The following is a 21,044-nucleotide window of genomic DNA, read 5'->3' as shown; positions in this document are numbered from 1 at the left end:
GGGAATAATGCGCACATAACATATCCTCTGTGAAAACTAGCAAACAACAAAGGAGAGACCAACAGATTCAAACTCTGCTATATATATGTTTAAACCTTTCTCAATTCATTGCAGCAGCTTCCGTTTCAAAACATAACAAAAATTTGGCATCATTAGTGCCAACATTTTTGCTCTTATGAATACTTTCAACATTTGTTTTATCAAATTTTCATCCTCACAAAAAAAGTAGTTAAACTAAACAATTTCAAAAGCTTTACATGACACTTAGTAAGGTATAATGTATTGTCCCCCAGACATTATCAGAAAACAAGTCCTGTCAGGGTGAACAGGACCCCGATACAAATCTTTAGGTTTTCATACGCAAGAAACATAAAGGGCCCTATCTTACGCCTGCCACATTGCAGTGGCAACTGTCTTTGCTAGGTTCTGGCCACCATAGTTCATTATCCCATCAGGCACATCACATGCATTGTCTAAATAGCAAATGAACGAGGTGTGGTCAGGCGAATCGATCACACATTGCTAGTGACCAAGAAAAACCTATTTTGAAAGCACAATGCAAAGATGTTGCTTATTTATTTCTCATCAGACAGAGGGAAGACATTTTTGAGGCAAGAACATTTTCCTTTGGGCATATACTGACAAGGAATTCAATTATTTTTTGGAGTTGAGGCCCAAGGATGTCATGCTGCCCTCACTCCCATTTGTAGTTGCATTATTACGTAACTCAGGATTTGCATAAAATAGATCTCGCCCCAAATTTGCCCTGCCTAGGTGGCAATGCAATGGACATCTGTCTGTTGTTGCTGTAAATCACCACCTCATGGAAAATGTCAGAGAGTTGTTTGTGTTTTATTGTTTAGGTATTGGGACTAGTAGACCCACAAAGGATATAACTGGGCCACTGGAAATCCTATTGAATGACCCAACTTTTTTTCCTCAGATCAGAACTGCAACCAGGACAATGTGGATATTCATGCACTATTACAGGTCTTCAAAGAAGAGCTTAATCACAACAAATGAGACAAATTCATTTTGCAGTGATGCAATCTTAAAGTAGCAATGACCTTTGTGTATATTGGCTTTTTTATGGCTGAAATCAAAACTAACAAACATTGTGGCTCCATGCCCTCATACATTCATATCCTTTTCCCATCAAAGTCCCACATGGATGACTCTTGAGATTTGCACCGGGCTTCTTAAGGAAAAACTGTCTAAAGCCAAGAACATTTGACTACTTTTCACTTCAGTCCTTAGCCTGTGCCTGCCATTGATTTCCACTTCAAAGAGAAAAAGCTCAAAATAAACTGTTTCTCCACCGCCACTAGGGAGGGAATTCACATTACTTTCAAACATTTCAGAGGGACAGTCATAGTCCAGGAAAGTCTTGTTTTTTTTTTCTGTCAGCATGCATTTCTCCATATTTATCCAAAGACTATACTAACATTAAAGAAAGCCCTGAGTGATTTTAAATCTATAGAAAGTTCAGTTGTGTCCTGTGTCTGTGAGTTGCTGCTTGGGGAAGCAGATCTATTTCTTCTCCTCCTTTAGGAGGTACTACAGTATCTGCATTTCCCGCTTGTTCTGAGTGCTCACAGGCTGTCGACATGTATTTGGAGCCTCTCTGATTTCTCTCAATGTTTTGACAGTATTGATGTGTGCGTGTGCGTGTGCGTGTGCGTGTGCGTGTGCGTGTGTGTGTGTGTGTGTGTGTGTGTGTGTGTGTGTTCGTGCGTGCGTGTGTGAGGGTGCGTGTGTGTGCGTATGCGTGTGTGTGTGAGAGAAAGAGAGGGACCCAAGAGAGAGAGAGAGAGTGTGAGAGAGATATGGAGTGAGAGGTTAGATCAAATGCCTAAACAATGTATATCACAGCTGTGTTGGAATGCTGCTATGGAATACCATGAATGTTTTCCACAATCATACTATGGGGAAAAGAGAGGTGTGTTAAGCATGGAGTTAGAAACCAGGGAGGGTGTTTTTTATTGTGCCCTTTGTAAGTGGGAGGGATAGTGCTCCTCAATGTCAACACTTGCACCCTCCCCGACATGTCAAGCACTTAGTTTGCCATGCAAAACAAGATCTCGGGATCTGCTTAGTATTCACCCACTTGAGTTTCCTAAAGGTTACCAAACCTAATTAGACATTTATGCAGGATCTTCAAAGGTCCCCCTGTTATTAATGATGTGCTACTGCTGCAGACTGCATCGACGCTTTGTCTTCCCTCACCACAGACCATCCCTCACAATATGTGCATACCCAATGGAGACTGATATTGCTGTCAAACCTTAAGGACTAGCTTTTATTTATCATGCCTCTATTGGTGAGAGTGGATACGTTACTTGAGATTAAATGTGGCTATACTGTTCTCTAGAGTGTCAGATCAGAAACTTTCTTCCAAAGCAAACAAGTTATGCAGTTGCTAAACCTTACCTGATGGGTATGGATTTTCAGTTTGGAGCAACTCAGGCACATATTTTTTCTGCTTTCATATTTTTGAACATCTTTTGGGGCAAACATTGGACATTTTCTGAGGTCTCATATTTGACACATCATTTGTATTTCAAAGAAACAAACAAAATACCTCAAGTCAAATATCATCTGTTCATCTGTTTGCCAAAGATCTGTGACCTTATATCATTCATTAAAGATTTGATTGATACAGCCAAGAAAACACTGGAAAGTCAAACCAGAAAAGGTGAAAATGATTCTGGCTATCTTTGCCCTTTAACAAGACGAACTAAATGTGATTGACAAATTGTGCTGTAATTACAGAGGCATGTTTTCTAGCTATTGCCTGTATAACGCCTAAGGTATCTGTAAATGACGAAACATTCCAAATAAAATTAGATTTCCATTTATTATTTAGGCTTAGCCTTTAATCAATTATGAATGGCAGCTAATTAGCTCTCAGCTAGGACCATTTTTTCCCCAATGTCAAAACCTACATCCTGGGAGAGAGAACAATATTATAGCGACTCCGACGTGGTTTGATTTTGTTGTATTTAAAACGATATCTGGACTCCAAACCACAGAGACAATATAGAATATGAAACTGTGTGTGTGTGTGTGTGTGTGTGTATGTGTGTGTGTGTGTGTGTGTGTGTGTGTGTGTGTGTGTGTGTGTGTGTGTGTGTGTGTGTGTGTGTGTGTGTGTGTGTGTCTGTGTGTGTGTGTGCGTGTGTGTGTGTCAAACCGAAGTGGTTTGCAGGTCTGTGTATTAAGGCAGGAAAAAATCAAGAGTCAAAATGGGAGAGTCATTTCTCATTTCCTTGCTCCACTGAGTGTCAAGTGAGAGCCCTTGCATTCTGAATAATGGCCCAAACGAAACAGATTCTGTCTTTTGTGTTGCTGAGCAGCATAACTTGTCGAAAAGGCAGAGACAGGAGAGAAGCTGCATCCCCCAGAACAGTATCCCTTGTTAGAGTTTATATCCAAAGTCATACAACAAAAAGGAGGAAGGGTCAGGGGGTTGTGACAAAGAGGTTTCCTATGGATCCCTCTAGAAGCCTCTCTAATGAAAAATCATCAATCCTGCATCTGAAAGAGAAGTTTTGACCATGTCTTCTTTTTATCAAGAAGGTTTTCTTAACAAGAATCCAAATTCCAGTTGTTGTGTATGTGCCATCCTATCATTACTCATATGCTTCTTTCGAGAGTCGGTATGCTACCTACACTAGATTGTCTTTTCGCTAATAGAGTGGAGCATATACAGGTAATAATTTAAAACTGTGACCACACCGAGATGGGCATTTCCAATTTGCCAAAATATTAAAGGCAGCATTTACACTGTAATTAGCCATTAAACAAGCCTTAACATGAAATATGTTTTTTTCTGCTTTCCACTCATATGCATGCAGAGCACATCTCTGCTTATTACTGCTCATTTCATGCTACACTTCAGAGACCAGAGCACTGTATCTCTGCATGTTTGAGTGATGACAAAAACCTATTTGCATTGCATTCAAACCTCATTTGGTTTCTGTCTGTACACACTCCTGTAGTTCACACATGGTGGGTTAGTGAAGAACATCAACTCTGTCTAGTCATTTATTTATTTCATTTTTTTATATGTCAGAGCAAATGCACACAGACATGCTTTTATGGTCTTTTAAAGAATCAGGGTTTGTGATGGACACAGAGATGAACATCAGTCAAGTGCAGATTTAGTTCAATCACGTAGGTCTTTCACTGGAGGAGGACCTAATGAAATTTTGTATTGTGCCTGTCATGGCCCATGCTGATTGGATTCACGGCTCTTTGAAAAGCCGGAGTTGAATTGACAATATGACCCTAAGTCACGGTTTGGCCAAAGGTGTGAATCCCTTCACTTACTTGTAATGGACATAATTGTGCAATGGAAAAGGAACTCTCATGTTAAATTAACCGTGGTATTCATAGTGGATATACATACAAAGAAAAATAACACTGAAAAGGTTAAATGGTTTCCTCCCTGAATAGCTTGAGATGCCCCAGTCCTCGGAATGGCATTAGAGGAATGTATTCACTGCCAATTCTCACCATTTCACATGCACAATGGGTGAGTCCCGATTGAAATTGCTTATTCTATCTTTTCTTTGACAGCAATGGCAACATACCTCTCACAGTTCATACGCTCTGTCAGTACCATTGTAAATGCCTTGGATTTTTGTTCTGTTTTATTTCCACACTCCACTGGTGTTTTCCTGCAAATTATTTCAGATATACCACCGGCTCCAAATGGCAGCATTAACTTACAGGTGATGTCCAAATGCCATTACTTATCTGAGTGTTTGGCTGTGACACCTACTCAAGGGAGTGTAGCTGTTGAATATCTGTGTACATAGACTCTTACTTTTCCAATGCAATCTCACTATGTGTCTTTAATGGCAGATGTTTCCACTCTGCACCCTGTAAACCCAAGGGCGTCGTTAGTTCTGTATCAGGATTACTTTGGTGCCACCTGCCTGCCCAACCGTCTGCCACCTAGAAAAAATGTAAATACCAGTACTTGGCATGGCCCAAGCCAGGCTTGTAGACAGTGAGATAAGCCATCATGTAGGCGAAACACTCTGGGCTTGCCAAACATGCAATGTGGTAGAGCTCACAGTGACATACTTAGCCATGTACCACTGAAGACTAACATCTAAATGTCCCATATGTTTTGAATTATGAAAGGGAAGGCTTGAGCTGTCTTGGTGCACAGGTTGGAAATCCTCCGTTTCATAATATTTATTGGTGTTGTCAAAAAGCTGTCTCCCCACTCTCTTCATAACATAAACTACTGAGAGCTCTTTCTACTTGAATAACTTCATGATTTATGAACAATTATTTAAGGTATTTAATGATTGAGAAATATAAATCAGAGTACCATCAGTCAGGTCATGTAAAAATTTGACAATCCCTTTGTTAGCAAAACACAGATGCACTGGAACCAGTGAATTACGTAAAAGTTATATAGGACATTGCTTGGTTTATTTACCGGCTTGTTTGGGTCTTAAAGGTACAGTCAGCGATCGTACGCAATTTCAAGCCCATAACATGTTTTGTCACATTCAGCAATCATCACCTCACGATTCGCTAGAAGCCCATTCTGTGAGTACACTGTAAAAAAAGACCTGGTGTCTTTAGGCAGCCCAGGCTCCAGAAACTGGAAACAAGCAAAGTGGGGGCAGCATGTCTACCAAACAAAAACAAAACCTTGTGAGGAATTTCTCTGGGAATACTGAATACTGGTGACCTACCTCTCTGGTGTGTTTCGTTTGGTCCTTGGTTGAAATATAATGTATGTTTTGGAAAAAAGTGTCTGCTAATAGATTTAAATAGAAACATAAATATAAACAAATGTGATTTCCTCCACAATCGCTGACCCTCACCTTTAATAGCAAATTTTACTATTTCAGGCTTATATTCTACTTCTGGTACTACTTTCTGGTAAGTTCATGTGGATTTGAAAATCCAAAAGATAGTATCAAGTTTCATACGCTCTACATATCAATACAAAACATAGCACGACTCCATAGTCTACAGTTGCAAAGTATCAACTGTGAGGAATATGTTACAAATGGAGCCTCAGAAAATTGAATTCATGTAAACACAAATTAAATTGATAAATAACAATAACAGAAAAGTAATAAATGGAGTCTAAAAAGGACATTAATTCCCTAGAAACAGTATACAATACAATACTATTGGCAAAGATCTATAAATATAAACCATAATCATAAATGTCTATTGGCATAGTATATTGTAAACTAGTCTTTTTATCTCCCATCAGTTCAGTCACACTCATATGTTCTCTACTTTGGATGGAGATATTGTCATCTTAGCCGGACATTGTTGGGCATTATTTCACCTTTCATTTCTTATTCAGAAACTCGTCTCTTCTTCGGCCCCGCCCATCCAGGGAGTGAGTCTAAAGAATCGTGTGGTGGGCTCACGGGCTCTCTCAGCCCCAGACTCCACCGTGCAGGACTCCAGAGAGCTCAGGGATCCAGTGTCAGATCCTGTGCCCTCAAAGGCATATGTTCGCAGGCAGTCAAAGGGCGGCGCGTATGGGTCCCGGTCAGCCTCAGCCAGGCGATCCATAATGAACTGGCGGAAGACATCATCCTCGGGGCCAATGAGGTGGGAGTGGCGCAGGGACATGCGGATGCTGGCCGCCACCTCCTCCCTCCGCAACCGGCGTTCCCGGCGCCTGGGGTGAGGCCTCAGGGGGACTTGAGCTGGCAGGCAGTCGTTCTGGTTGCTGTTCGGCTCAGAATACCGCAATACTTTCTCCGAGTACTCCAAGGTTTCCATTTCATCCACTGACAACTTCTCTTGATTCCTCTTCCTATGTCTCCTCACAGCAATAATTAGTGCAGAGAGAACTGGGGGAGACAGGACAGAAGCTTAAACACCACATAGAGAATCAGCTGATGGAGTTTTAAGGGCAAAATGAGGCAGTGCTTAGATCTGTACCCCAGCCTATTAAGCCAATTCAATTTCTAAATGAGATGGGCTCAGTCATCAATCTCTTCTTTTTCAGACTCATTTATTTTAACATAAAAATAAGGAGGTTTTTTACCATTTTATGATTTGAATTACTGAACGTTTTCAAAGAACAGGCTTGGGTGTAATTTGTGGAATTTGCTTCCTCCTGGCATCAATTCTGAACAATTACATGTCAAAGCACTGACTTGAATATTTTCTTCAAAGCAGTCAGCAGCGAATTCATTCAGGCTTTAGGTCACAGAGTCATGAACAAATTTTCAGTCAGCTCATGATCCATGCTGTATACTTATGAAGCTCTAGGCTCCAGTTTGAAATAAATGGGTCTTTTCATTTAACAACGTGCATGTGTACGAGTGTTAGCTTGCAGATTATTTATATTAATATTTTATATGATTGGGACAGCGCACACAAAGCAGTTGTGCATTATTAGGCTTCACATTTTTGCAAACCCATGAAAGCACCCCAGGGCTGGCCTAATTACAGTCTCATGACCACATCAAGAAATAGTGTTATTCTTGACAAAGCATTTAAAATTACTTGCACCAGAGTAACTGTAGGATTTGAACTAGAGTTCATAATCATAATTACGTGAATTCTCTGAATGCACAGCGTTGAAGCCAGCCTCAAAGGCAGAAGCACAGTCACACACACACACACAATACTTGCCAGGTTATGTGATGAGGCACTTTGACTAACACAATGGCTCTGCTGAAAAAAAGGACTTGGTCTTTTGGAGAACTCTTTTGGAGTGTGCAATATCAAGGATGACATTCTCAATTACCAACAGCACTCTATCTCAATTGTCTTAATCATCTCTCTTCTTCATTGCAACAGATGTGGGACCTGTGAGCTTGATGGTCAAAATTACTCTAAATCAACTATGATTAATTAATGAAATGATCAGCAGCATGTCACAAGTCATCCAAAACACTTTTTTAATTGACACTAAATGAAAAATTGCTCTGATCCTGAACTTCCCTAAATTTAGAACTATACCATTATGATAAAGACAATGAAAACAGAACACAACTCAATAAAATATCAGACTCTATTAAGATAACAATACCCACAAATCCTCCCACCTTCCCTCATTTCTTACCTGCAAGTGTAGCCAGACAGACCAGAAGACCCATGAGACCTTGTAGATTCAAACCCATGGAAAGGGCGAAAGCCTCAACTCCACCCGACGGGCAGTGCCCAGCTGGCTGGCAGATGCACACACTGATGGTCAGAGTACTGGTGCTGGACATGGCAGGGGACCCACTGTCTGTCACCACTACTGGCAAGACATACTGGGTGCGGTCTTTCCTTGAGAAAGTGCTCCGGCGAGCCAAGATTCCTGCGGTGTTATCTGATTACACACATGGAGAGAGAGAGAGAGAGAGAGAGAGAGAGAGAGAGCTTGTAATTATCTGGAAAAGTTGTTAACAGGATATTTCTGTCTGGTCCCATTGCCATCAGCATAACAAACCCTGGTTATCTCGGATAGTAAAGTTTGGATTTGTGTTCTTCTCTGGAACCATGGAGAAGTAGAAATGGTGGCCCTCCATGGGCTCATCAGGATCAGTGGCACTGATCATCTGAATGACCTAAAGAACATGAAAGAAAAACTCAGGCAACCATAAAACAAGCAAAAATCATGTTTATCCATTAATAGTAACAGTTCAGCTGAATATTTTTGGTTTCTTTATTTATTTTTTTAACAGTGGAAATATATCATGAATCAACAAATCATTAATCAATCATTTAAAGAAGAACCAATATAAGGTAAGGCTATAACCAATATACAGTATCTATTTAACATACAATATTATGTAAAATGTGTGCTATTCATATGGAAAAAAAGGGCTAATAGGCCTATGTGGACATTTGCATGATTTATTTAGGCTCAATATCTGTGTAGCTTCAGCATGTAACTTCACCTCTCCTGCCTGTGTGCCCTCACAAATATGTGGCTGGTACTCTCTGGAAAGTTGTGGCGCATTGTCATTGATATCCAGCACTCGGATAAACACCTCCACAAATGACGATAAATAGCCCTCCCCTGAAATGAGAGGAAAAGCATTGACACATTGAACAAGCCGTGAGTCCCTGGCAGGGGCATGTTCTTCCTAGTGCAGACAAAATCCCATTGTCTCTGAAGGTTTATTTTTTGACAGCTAAAACATAGTCTCCATCTAAAAGCAGTGGGAAATAACTTTGTATAACAATGTCTGAAATGGATCATACAACGGTCTAGATAGCTTGCACAATGAAAAGGGTTTTGATGTCACTGGCTTATATATATGGCTCATATCATTTACTAGAGAGTTCCGACTGATACTGGGCTGAAGTAACCTCAGTGCATGTCTCCCAGAATGACAGATTTGCCTCACTTGTCTCCTTGGCAGAAATTGTCAGATTGTGCCAGTCATCTCTCTCTCGGTCCAGAGGTTTGGCCACGGTTACAGTTCCATTGTTGGGGTCTATTCCGAGAACGTTCCTCATGTCACTGCCTTTGGCCATGGAGTATCTGAATGAGAAAAAAGCAAAAGGGAAAGTTAATATCCAGGAAGCTGTTTCTTGCGGGTGATAGTACTGTTTTTTGGACCTCAAAATTAAGAACTGACATGCACTTAACTTCTCCAGGGAATGAATGAAGGAATGAATGAATGAGAATGCAGCCAACCAGAAGTCTAAGTGCTAGTAAAGGGTTGCATTTAAAATTCTGATTATGTAAAAGAAATCTTTCAGTTTCAAAACATATTTTTGTTCAAAGACATTCGTTGAAGTTGGGTCCTATTCACAAGACAATAATTAAAAGTCTACAAACAACCCTTTTAATAAGGGACTGTTAAATGCATAGAATATGTTGGTCTTAATCTGAAAAAGTTCTCTGAAACCTTATCAAGTGAAACATCTTTGTCATAAAGTATTGTAACGTCGGCGCACAAGACATTGCGTAGCGTTCTCCCACGCAGGGCATGCTGGGATGCGGGAGCAAACATTTGGGGTTTATGTCTGTATTTCTCCTTAGTTTTGAGTGTAATGTTAGCGTCTTTATTGTAACATGTTTTCCTTTTAGTTCTCCCTCGTCTGTTATCCTCTTTGTGTGGGGGGCTGCGTCCACCCCTGTATGTGTAGCGTGTGTGTGTACTTGACTTGCCCCGTGTGTAATGTGTTCTGGGTCTGTGTCCCTGCTCTCGTTTCCTCAGTCAATAATCCTCTTGACCGGACAACTGTGTGTGTCGCTATCAAATCGTTACAGTATAAGCCACCTGTTTCAAATTTCCATATGCGCAAAATTACATTATGTTCAAAAGACTTGAAATCAGCATTTGAGCACATAGCACAATCTGCTACAAATAGAACAATTATTTTGTTCCTTCTTGTATTGGCACTGACTTCTTCAAAATAACACAATATTAATCTACAGTCATATATGCCAAAGATCTAACCAATACCAAACAAACTATAGTTTGAGGCACACCGAATATCTATCATTTACAGTACCACATATCTCCAAAGAAAGCGGCAGGCGTTCATTTAAATACAAGGCTCCCTTTGACTGGAATAGCCTGCCTGGGGCCTTAAGATCAATTACATCTTTGAGTCGCTTCAAGACATCTTTGTTCACATATCTGAAAGCAAGTAACCGTTGTAACTGTTTTCATTAATGCTTTTTGTGTGTCTTTGATCTGTCTGATCTGTCAATATGCCCTGTTATAGATATGTGAGCGTACGTGTCTATATTTTCGTATATGTGTATGTATGTACTGTGCGCATGCATATATGTGTCTCTGTATATATATATGTGGATATGTAGATGTATGCTTGTTGCATATATGTGTATATGTATGTATTATTAGGGAATGGGAGCTGTTGGGTTGGGGTTGGGGGAAGGGGGCTGTATGTGAGTGAATGTGTATGTTGTACTGTACTGTACTGTAGTATCTTGTCCCTTTGTCTTTGTCCAGTCCTATCGAGGACCCTCTCGAAAATGAGATGCCACATCTCAAGAGGCATTCCTCTTTAAATAAATAAATAAAAAAAATAATGCAGATCTCTCTAAAATAATTTAATACCAGGTCTGTGAGAGATAACTGACCTGCAGATCAGGTGGTATAAATCTACAGATGTATGCTTATGTTCAGATTTTATAAAGATTTTCAGATTAAACTTGACTGCTGACCTTTCAATGTTCTTCCCCCAATTTCTCTAAGGTAATTGCCTTTCTGACTCATGAATCAGAATAAATCAGCAAAACAGAGGATAAATGCACCCACTTACAGTACATTGATAAAAACAAAAACAAAATCTTGGTTATTACTTAGCACAGAAAACAAAAAAAATGTTTCACTTACAATATTGGATTATTGGCTGCATCAGTGTCTCTTGCACTGACTGTTCCAACTTGTGTTCCAACAACCGCATTTTCAGGAACTTTCCATTCGTACATCAGCGCACTGAATACAGGTGGCTCATCCACATCTTCCACCATAATTTTCACTGTAGTTCTGTCGCTGAACTCATAGACACTGAGGAACCGTGTGTCTAAGTGGTCATTGATGGCATCCACGGCAATAACAAATCGTCTCTTGCTCTCATAATCCAGTGGCTGAAAACAAGCAAAATTCACAGCAGGTTTATAATTTAATGCAGTCCTGAAAATATTCTGAAATGACTTCACATTTAGGTTATTTACATAATAGTTGTCATTAATTTGATTTACATACCAGTAATATGAACATTATGAATGCTGTAATATGTCATTGGGAATGAGTTAAGTCAGATTTGATTCAGTTCTTATGCATAAAACAGTCATAGGACATCAGGGCCATTTCAGAAACATTTCATTTATACTATAGACGATGATCCAGGCTTTTTCTTGACCATGTGTGGATTTCAATACACAACACCATGCTTGTTAAAAACAGTTTTTCAGCTGTTACCGTGTCCCCCAAAGGACTTGAGAAAAGACTATCACTTCCATTTCCGAACAAGTCCAATCCATCAACATTAAATTCTTTCTGCCTCATGCCTTGAGTGAACAGCATATCAGAACTCATAAAACCAATTCTGTGAAGGGCAGTCAACAGGAGAGAAAGACTTCAAGAATAGGCTGAGCCATTTCTTTCTGAAAACTACCATCGGGACATCTTTTACAACATTGGCAAAGGAATAGGAAGAGGGCATGCAAAGAGACTGTCAATATCACGTCTACACTTTTGTAATCAGAGGGTTAGGCCAATCCTCTGATTTAGACTTGGCTATACATTAAATATGTTCAATCCATTTGAATAGAATGAAGGCCCTGATGAAGGCCAATATGGCCGTAACACGTAGGCCCATGTGCTTTTAACCAATTCTTGCCATATTAAATGAAAGGCTTTTTAAAATACTTTTTCAACCTCAGAGTGCCTCTGCAGTTTCTTTTTTCTTTTTAAAAATGAAAAAAGGGTTTAGTATCCATAATGGAGAACTGAGGTTTCTGAATCTCACCTTGGCCAGCAGAATCACACCCTCTTGAGTCACAGGGTCAGTTTGAATCTTAAAGGTGGAGCTTTCTTCCAAGTCCTCCAGGCTGTAGTTCATTCTGGCGTTCACACCGACGTCTCCGTCTTCTGCCATGATCCTACCCACTGTGGTGCCCAACGCAGCTGACTCTGGCACTGCAAATGTGTAGAGGTCTGTGAAGATAGGTGAATTGTGAGTCACTAGTGTTATAGATTTTTTTTCTATATTGAAAATGCACAAGGTCAACAAAGAAAAGTTTATTTTTCTTTGATATTTGAACAGCTGCATCAAATATATGGAGGTTACCCTTAAAATGAGAGACAGAGAAATTGCATACTTTCTGCAGAAAGGGGGAAAAACTGTAACAGTAGGTAAATTACATGGGTGCTATTTCATGCTGTTTTACAACCAATTGCACTATGAGTTATTCATTTATAAAGATGGATCTGTATTAAAGCTGTGATCTATTTCAAAAGGTCATGACAAATGTCCTTTCATGTGGGACTGATTAAAGATAACTGTGGAATCATGCATATGCACACTAAAACGTAATACACATTCAAACATACATCTTCAGTTCTGTTACTCAAAACTTGTAGGCTAAAATGGACTTGAATGTTGACAATGGATTTAGCAGTTTTACTAACACACCACACTGATTGGTATTTTCTTTATCAATAGCAGTTTTTGCAACACTGTAACAACTGCCAACTCTCACACCTTTGATTGGTGTGAGAGCACGTGGAGCCAATCAAATGAATGAATCTCACTCTCAATGTGTGAGAGTTGGCAGCTACTGTATTCTGCTGTAATGTTGGGTCAAGGAAGACAATGCTCAATGCAATCTATAGACAACAATCTCTCATTAATATTGTACAGCTAGCATTCCTAAACTTAACACTTTAAACTGTGCATTAATTTAGTCTAATTCTTCAACATATCATACAAAGTTTTCTTTTTTTTTGTCGAACTGGGTGTGACTTCCATAGGGCTCTTGGCTGTACCATTCTGAAGCCTATGGGCAAAATCCAATGATCATTAATATAGAATAGTGTTTACAGCACAGTAAGCTCCAAATTCTAACAATGACTGCTATAAATATCAGGCATAGATAGAAAGTGGGACGGCTAGGATTCTGTGATAATGATATTTAAATCAACATTTGAAGCTCTTTGAGTCGTGAATAGTGAATTTGAATCGTGTTAAAGCTTATAACCAAATGTTACAGTATCATATCTGGATTCTACACAGCCCTACAGCAAATGCACACCAAACTTGATTAGAATGACTCTGAATGTCTTTTTTAAAATGTCAGAAGACGCAAATGTCAATGAATGCAAAGGGGAAAATAACAATGAAATCTTAGGAGGACTTACTGTGTTGAAAATTGGGCCCATTGTCATTGACATCTGATAAGGTGATGGTCACTGTTGTGGTGGCTGAGTAGCCACCATTCAAACCCATCATGTCTTTGACCTGGACCACTACCAGATATCTCTCTCTGGCTTCACGGTCCATGTTTGGCCAAGAGGTAACAATCAGCCCTTGGGAGGTGAAGACAGCGATATAATGAAAAAAAGAGAGAGAAGCATTTTCTAAGTCCAAAAGGTGGGCTTTTACAATCAGCAAGTTCAAGATATACACCAACTTTGAAAATGTACTTGTGATATTGCAATACAAATATTACACATATCAAAGTCTCTCAACAGTCTACAAGTGTCTGAAGGTCATCATAAAATTCTCACTTTTGGGAAGCAATGGACATTGGTTGTGTGTGTGTTTTTTTCATCTCCAAAGAAGGTTTGGGATTAGCTTTGATAAACTTTTCTCTAATTTACACTTACGTAAGCTTATAGAGTGTGAATCATTTTTTTGGAAATTAATTAAACATCATTTTTGTCAAGGCAAACTGACCTGTCTTTGGTTCCACAGAGAAGTAGGGGTCCCCCTGTAGGATGGAGTATATGAGTTTGGCATTGCTCCCCGTCAGTGGGTCATCTGCATCTGTTGCTGTTACCTGAACAACGGTTGTACCTATCATACATGATCACATAGAACAGTATCAATCAATCCATCATGTGTGTATGTGTGTGCGTGTGTGTGTGTGTGTGTGTGTGTGTGTGTGTGTGTGTGTGTACAGTATGTGTATGTGCATGTCTCTCTATCTCTATCTCTCTCTTTCTCTCTCTCTCTGTGTGTGTGTGTGTGTATTGTGAGAATGCCAACAAATGATGTAAAGTCGCTGTCTTTCTGTCAGACTCTGTGCACCTTTTTTCCAAGCATTCTACTGTCCCACTCCTCATGGGCTAGCTCCTCCTGCCTCTCTCTCTCTGTAATGCTCTTCCTCTGCTAAGTTATATTGCTCTCCCTCTCAGGTCCAGTGCGAGCACAATATGATTTATTACAATAAAGACATTATGCCATAGAGGCAGATTACATATAAATTGAAATGGTAATGTGTGTGCCAATGGTAATGATAGCAATATTTAAGTAGAAATAAATCATATCCAGGGAAGTAGTGTGGTAGTATGATATCTCAAGAAAATGCATTTAGCCACCAGAATACTGAAATATAGTGGGAATGCCAAGAAATGTGACTCTAGGGCTGTGATGACAATCAGAAATATTAAAAAGGATCTACTTTCAAAAATGCAATGTTATGTTGTATTTATGTGAACCATATCTGTTATATGCCATCATTTAAACTGTTGAATCTGTTATTAATAAAATAATTAGTTTCATAGTTTAGTTTTTACTGTAATTGTTTGCATGTGTTATATTATTATTACATAGCAAAAATGGAAAATAGATATTCTATGGTGTAATATTCAGACCTACCCATTGGACACATCTCTGGAATGCTGGAAACATAGGGTTCATTTTGGAAAACAGGAGCATTGTCATTAACGTCTTTAACTTTGATGATAAACTCTGACTCAGGCTCAACAGGCTGCTCTGTCCTCCTGTCTATGGCCTGGGCCTGGAGGATGTAGAAGGCCTTCTCTTCCCGGTCCAGCGTCTTCAGGCAGCTGATTTCACCTGTGTACTCATCGATTTCGAAGATCTCACCAGCCCCCTCTCCAGACAAAATATATTTGATAGCAAAGTTCCCAGTATCAGAATCTGTTATGAGCTGTGAATAGGGAGACAAATAACTACAATTTAGTATATGTGTCATATAATTATGTCATATAAATTCAGGCTTGAGAAAGCAGTAATGGGATTGATGGGGGGCACAGCACCTTGCCAATGACTCGTAGAATAGGGTCTTCTTCCTCCACAAAAAGCTCATTCCAAATCCAGCCACGCTTGAGTCGCGGGTGAGGCGCTAGTTGACTTGTGGTCGACTGCAAGATGTAAACACTATTTGGAGCCCCTCTATCTGCCAGCACATAGCCGGGCAGCATGAAGGTGATGATCACCATGGGAAGGACAGCACAGTCCATGGTTTCAATTTATCTCTTTGTTTTGAACTGGTTATTTCATACAGTGGGTTTTAATTCCAGCGTACAACGGAAATGTCATTTTGGAGCTTCATGACGACATTCCAGTGTGGAGTCAAAGCATTTACATTTCTGTATCACTGCACCTCTGTCCAGCTTCAGTGGCTTTTTTTATTCTATATCAACAAAACAGGAGAACAACATGCAGTAAAACCATTAAAGATAATGTATTGAAGTAGCTGTATGGTGAATGACCTATAGCAGTGTTTCTCAAAGTGTGGTCCGGGGACCACTGGTGGTCCGCAAGCTATCCCAAGTGGTCCGCGAGGAGACGTGGTAAAATATAGTATAGATGCAATATTCAACCAACTTGTATGTAAATCCAAACAGTTCTGCAATATTGCCTATGTAAGCTATGCCAGTTTAAATCATATTAATCATCTGACACAATAAGCAAGGTGCAAAGACAATAAGCAAGGTGGTTCAGTGAGTAGGCCTATTGTGTAATATACTTTTGAAGTAGGTACTACTCTTTTTTTAGCTAGGTAGTCCGTGACGGTTTTTTTATTGGATAAGTGGTCCTTGGTCTGAAAAAGTTTGAGAAACACTGACCTATAGTATATTGTTGTAAACTAATTTACATAATCATAATCTATATTCCTGCAAATACTGATTGCAATGAATTATTGTGAAATCTGACATTTATTGATGTGCTTAAGGAACAAAACTATTTGTATTAATGAGTAACATTTGTCATTTACCATTCCTACATTATAGGACACAAAGTTTTCTAGCTGAGAATGTAAACTTAAACCATTAAAATAAAATAAAAAGTGTGTGTGTGTGTGTGTGTGTGTGTGTGTGTGTCCAATTGCAAATGTGAATGGAAATGTATGACTGCCCAGGGCTACTAGATGTGTCCCTCAAACAATTAAGAACATGAAGAGTACTTTTTGCTTTGGATAAAAGTTATTGCCAAAACTTAATCTCAGCTCTTTTGTTATGCATATACCGTAATCTGTCACTTTAAATGGTCCAAAAATACTATTTATAACAAATCCTGTAACACATTTGATTTTGTGATACATAACTGAGAAGCAGGCTTTCTTGTAATCCCATTAAACGGAGCAGACAGAAACTTGAAGACACTTGAAGACACTTGAAGGCATTCAAAATGTCAATATTTGCGTCCTTAGTGTAAACAAAACATCACTACAGACAAAAGTCTGGGTGCCAATGCCATTCATCATGATCGGTAAGTCCATCTGTAAACTGCCATCCTTAAAATGTAAATGTGGTGGTGAATTGATTTTGGTTGAATCAAAATGAAAATGTACCATCAAGTGCTACTCAAGTCAGTGCATCCCTCTAATAATGATTGGTCAGAAATATCAACATTAAAGTCTGGACATCGGTTATATACAGTATATGACAGTATTAACCCATTGCTGTTTAAATCATCCTCTCTCCTATTACCAACTGATTGCAATTGTTTAATCTCACAACACAGATTGGCTACCCTTATATTCTATTATGTCACAGTGGCAAAAAACAATTACTGATGGCCAATTTCCTTTTGAAATTCAATTTAGTTACAAAATGTGAGGGTGTGTATGTGTTTATGTGTGTGAGTGTGTCTTAACATATTTATATCTTCACAGCTTAGGGAGTGACATTCCAATTAGTGACCACTGAATCGTGAGCTAATGATGAGCTTTCATAGGCTTGCCAAGCACACATCATGAGACCAAAATTTAGAAGTTACTGGCGTTATGGGGGAAACTCAGCTGTCAACTGTGAGCACATCAGAAAAGGAGAGGAGTAAATAATACCCAAACGTGGCTTATGGCTCATGCACTATCTATGACACTCTGGAGGAAAAAAACAAAATTGAAAGGGGGGAAAATCAGACAGGTCTGATTGTTTCATGTAGTTGAACTTTTAGCTATTTTCGTTTATTTCTGTGCATCTCTGAGGTATCAAGAACAAATACTCTATTTCTGTATTTCATAGTTTTATCCATAACCTCCTATTGTCTTTCTATGTAGTTTGTTTGTTTAATTAAAAAAAAAAACATAGATGGGAACTTTTTGAGTTCACATTAATTAGTGGCTTAAAATAAACCATAACAAATATCTTTTAAATACTGAAATATTAATAAAACCTGCACAATTTTGTGTTGTCTTGGACTTCTAGGATCTAACTGGTGTCTCAAGACTTTGCCATGGATAAATCATTTTTTCATGAAAAGGTTTTAGCTCGTCTATCAAGGGTTGAACAAAGGAGACATATATGACATCATACAACTGAGCAGTTTGTAATTGGTCATGTGGGGGCTGTGCGTTTGGTAAAATGTATCCTGTTATGCTTGAAAAGATGGTGACACCAACTTCTATTGAAGTGTAACCATGTATGTCCCCCACAAACAAACATGTCTGATATGATGGAAAAAAGAAAGAAAGAAACAACCTTTTTTAAAAAATAGAAGATCTACCTTTGTTTGAAACTACTAAGACTTTATTTGGCATATCACTTGTATACTAGAGAATAGGAAAGATGAAAGACACAAACATCTAGAATATGACTTTGTTAAGTTTCACTAAGTTGAGAGATATTGACATTTTGTATTTTTTAAATAGCATGAAATTGAATAAACTTTTTAATTATTTGTTTTGATCAGTCTCAATCAACGTCAAGGAAGCATGGCAGATTCAGTAAAGAAAATGAAACGATTACGTTTAGATTTGGACCACATACATTTGCTGTAGTTCCTCATCACTGGAGTGTAAAAACAAAAACACATACCTTTCTCTTGAATTCCAATTTTTCCATAGAAATGTTCATGTATGATTACAATCACACACAATAATCCATCTCTAGTAATTCCAGAAGTTGTGAATTATAGACCTCCTACATATAAATATAGAGTATATGTGTGTAGAGGGATAATGTCCATGCGTCTCCCCGTCCCAACCAACTGATGACCTCTCTTTCAGTGACTTTTTTCTCCTTCTCTACAACTTCTCGGGAAGAACAAACACTGGTGCTATTGTCTGGACTCCTATCTCCACCACACGGCAAACACTCAAGGCCTTCATTCTGATGCGAATGACCCAGGCCTGAGATACAAATGGATTTCTATGTTTTCTCTTCTCCCTCTCTCTCTCTCTTCTGTGGGATACAATAGAGCACTTATGACAGTGTTGCTGGTCAGGCAGGATGGCGATCCATGGAAGGCAGGCATTTCTGTGAATGATAATGGGCTACAGTCTGGTTCTGACATTTAGTCCAGAAAGGAACTCTCTACGTAGCTGGTGGCTTGGTTTGACAAAAGTGGTGGCCCTTCAGTGTCTACATTCCTATTTAGATTTCTGAAGTAAGGGTGTGTCCAAAAAGTGAAAGAAACTTGTGGTGGAAAATGGACAAGCTTGTTATAAGGTCAGCCTGTTGAAAATGGGGATGTGCACTCTGCAAATCAACTGCACCCTGTTGAACAGAACTCGTGGCAAACAAAGTGAACAGGCTGAAATAGCAGAGAGAGAGAGAGAGAGAGAGAGAGAGAGAGAGAGAGAGAAAGTGCTCTGTGGAAATGTACATGAAAGCACATACCAACAGAGGACACTGTAGCAACAGCTATTGACAACTCCATGACAGGAGAAAGCTGCGCATGGACAGAGAAGGATAAATTTAATGTGTGTGTGTGTGTGTGTGTGTGTGTGTGTGTGTGTGTGTGTGTGTGTGTGTGTGTGTGTGTGTGTGTGTGTGTGTGTGTGTATGTGTGTGTTGGTTTAAAAAAAGAAAAAAAATCTGAAATGTAAGCTAATGAGTCTATGATTCTAGTCCAATACAATTTCTCTCAAACTAAATAAATTGCTCCCATGCACCGAGCCAAGGTGTAAACACCAGAGACTTTTTGGAATGCTTACACAGCACGGGCAGCTTTTACTTCACTAGTTGAGACAACAATATGTAAACACTGGCCCACAGCAATGGAGTTCAAAACAACAGTAGCTTTTGCTTTTTCTTACAACAAAACCTTCAGGTCGTAGACAGACTGATTCAAGATAAAATGCACATATTATAAATAAAGCATGTCTGTATATTCACATACGTTGGTCTTTCCTTTGCAAATCGTTGAGGGATTTCTTGAGGGAAACCTTTTTCTAGACATACTGTAAAGCCAAGTTAACCTGTAAACCTAAGATACACAGATGCATGTACAGTTGAGATAATCCTGCTATATATGTCTTGTCTTGTTTTAGTAGGTTTAGCAGTCTTTGCATACTGTTCTGTTATGCTTTTGTCTTAAGATGTGATGAAAAGATGTGATTTTTTCCTTAAAGGTGTCCTTGATCCTCATTTCATTAAGACGCTGTATATTTACCCTTGTGTAAGTGTTGGTGAGGTTGAGAGTGTGGGAAGAGGAAACTTCCACCCGGTATCAGTATTGTGTTCAGCCCTTTGCTTAAGGAAGGAAGGAATTTGTCATTTGTAACTGCAGATTAGTTCTCGCTGTGAACTCCACAGCTCCCATTTTGATACCATATCAAACAGAGAAATGTCAGGACCTGTACTGTGACATTTAGAGCCTCCATTGTAGACTGTGTCTAATTGAGCTTCCCTCATTATAATGATGGAGAATACGGCGACAGCCGTGAAAAGAACATCAGAGTATTATACAGGCAGGAGATTTCCATTACCACACTTCTTGCTCTCCGTATGATAAGAAAACAGCAATCCATTCATTTATCTCCCTGTCAAACTATCAGTCTACAGTGAGGTTTTTTTCCTGATTCAGTCAGAAACACACACACACACACACACACACACACACACATACACACACACACACACACACACACACACACACAGAAGGGAGAGAAGAAATTACTAGAGATAGACATGAAACAATGTTTTTTTGCTTGAATGAACACTACAGGAGGGTTGTAAGGCATTTCAGAGTAGCACCATCCTCACAGGACACAACACCATGGGCTGTTTGCCGGGGCTTGCATCCTATGAGGCCCCTTCTGCTGTTGGAATCTGAAGACAGAGGGGTCTGAATTGAGGTAAGTGTGTGGTGGTGGGGGTCTACATCACCCGGGTGAGTGATGAGGGATGTTCAGGAAGGCT

The 21,044-nt window shown here is 39.3% G+C and overlaps 1 protein-coding gene across 1 annotated transcript; it reads right to left on the bottom strand.

Annotated features, from left to right (window-relative positions):
* Positions 1–5,976: 5,976 nt before the first annotated feature.
* Positions 5,977–16,075, bottom strand: cdh19 (cadherin 19, type 2). Its single transcript, XM_076291280.1, has 11 exons — positions 15,711–16,075; positions 15,307–15,601; positions 14,383–14,502; positions 13,845–14,012; positions 12,454–12,641; positions 11,316–11,569; positions 9,348–9,484; positions 8,895–9,016; positions 8,444–8,561; positions 8,072–8,323; positions 5,977–6,848 (listed from the first exon to the last, which is right to left on the bottom strand). The coding sequence occupies exons 1-11, from the start codon at positions 15,912–15,914 to the stop codon at positions 6,346–6,348; spliced, it is 2,361 nt and encodes a 786-aa protein (XP_076147395.1). The 5' UTR covers positions 15,915–16,075; the 3' UTR covers positions 5,977–6,345.
* Between the last annotated feature and the right edge of the window lie 4,969 nt (positions 16,076–21,044).

Source organism: Alosa pseudoharengus, unplaced genomic scaffold (assembly GCF_046254945.1).
Source record: "Alosa pseudoharengus isolate Yale_2024_CS ecotype anadromous, Long Island Sound unplaced genomic scaffold, YU_APseudo_1.1 YU_APseudo_1.1_scf_18, whole genome shotgun sequence".
NCBI classification, from domain to species: domain Eukaryota; kingdom Metazoa; phylum Chordata; class Actinopteri; order Clupeiformes; family Clupeidae; genus Alosa; species Alosa pseudoharengus.
This window is presented reverse-complemented; position numbering and strand designations above follow the sequence as displayed.

Coding starts and splice junctions, on each gene's coding strand:
- cdh19 (XM_076291280.1), bottom strand. CDS start 15,914: ATGGACTGTGCTGTCCTTCCCATGGTGATCATCACCTTCATGCTGCCC. Junction 14,013..14,382: donor CTCTGTGGAACCAAAGACAG/GTCAGTTTGCCT, acceptor TCACCTCCCAAG/GGCTGATTGTTACCTCTTGG. Junction 8,562..8,894: donor AGGGCACACAGGCAGGAGAG/GTGAAGTTACAT, acceptor CATGTTCTTTAG/GTCATTCAGATGATCAGTGC.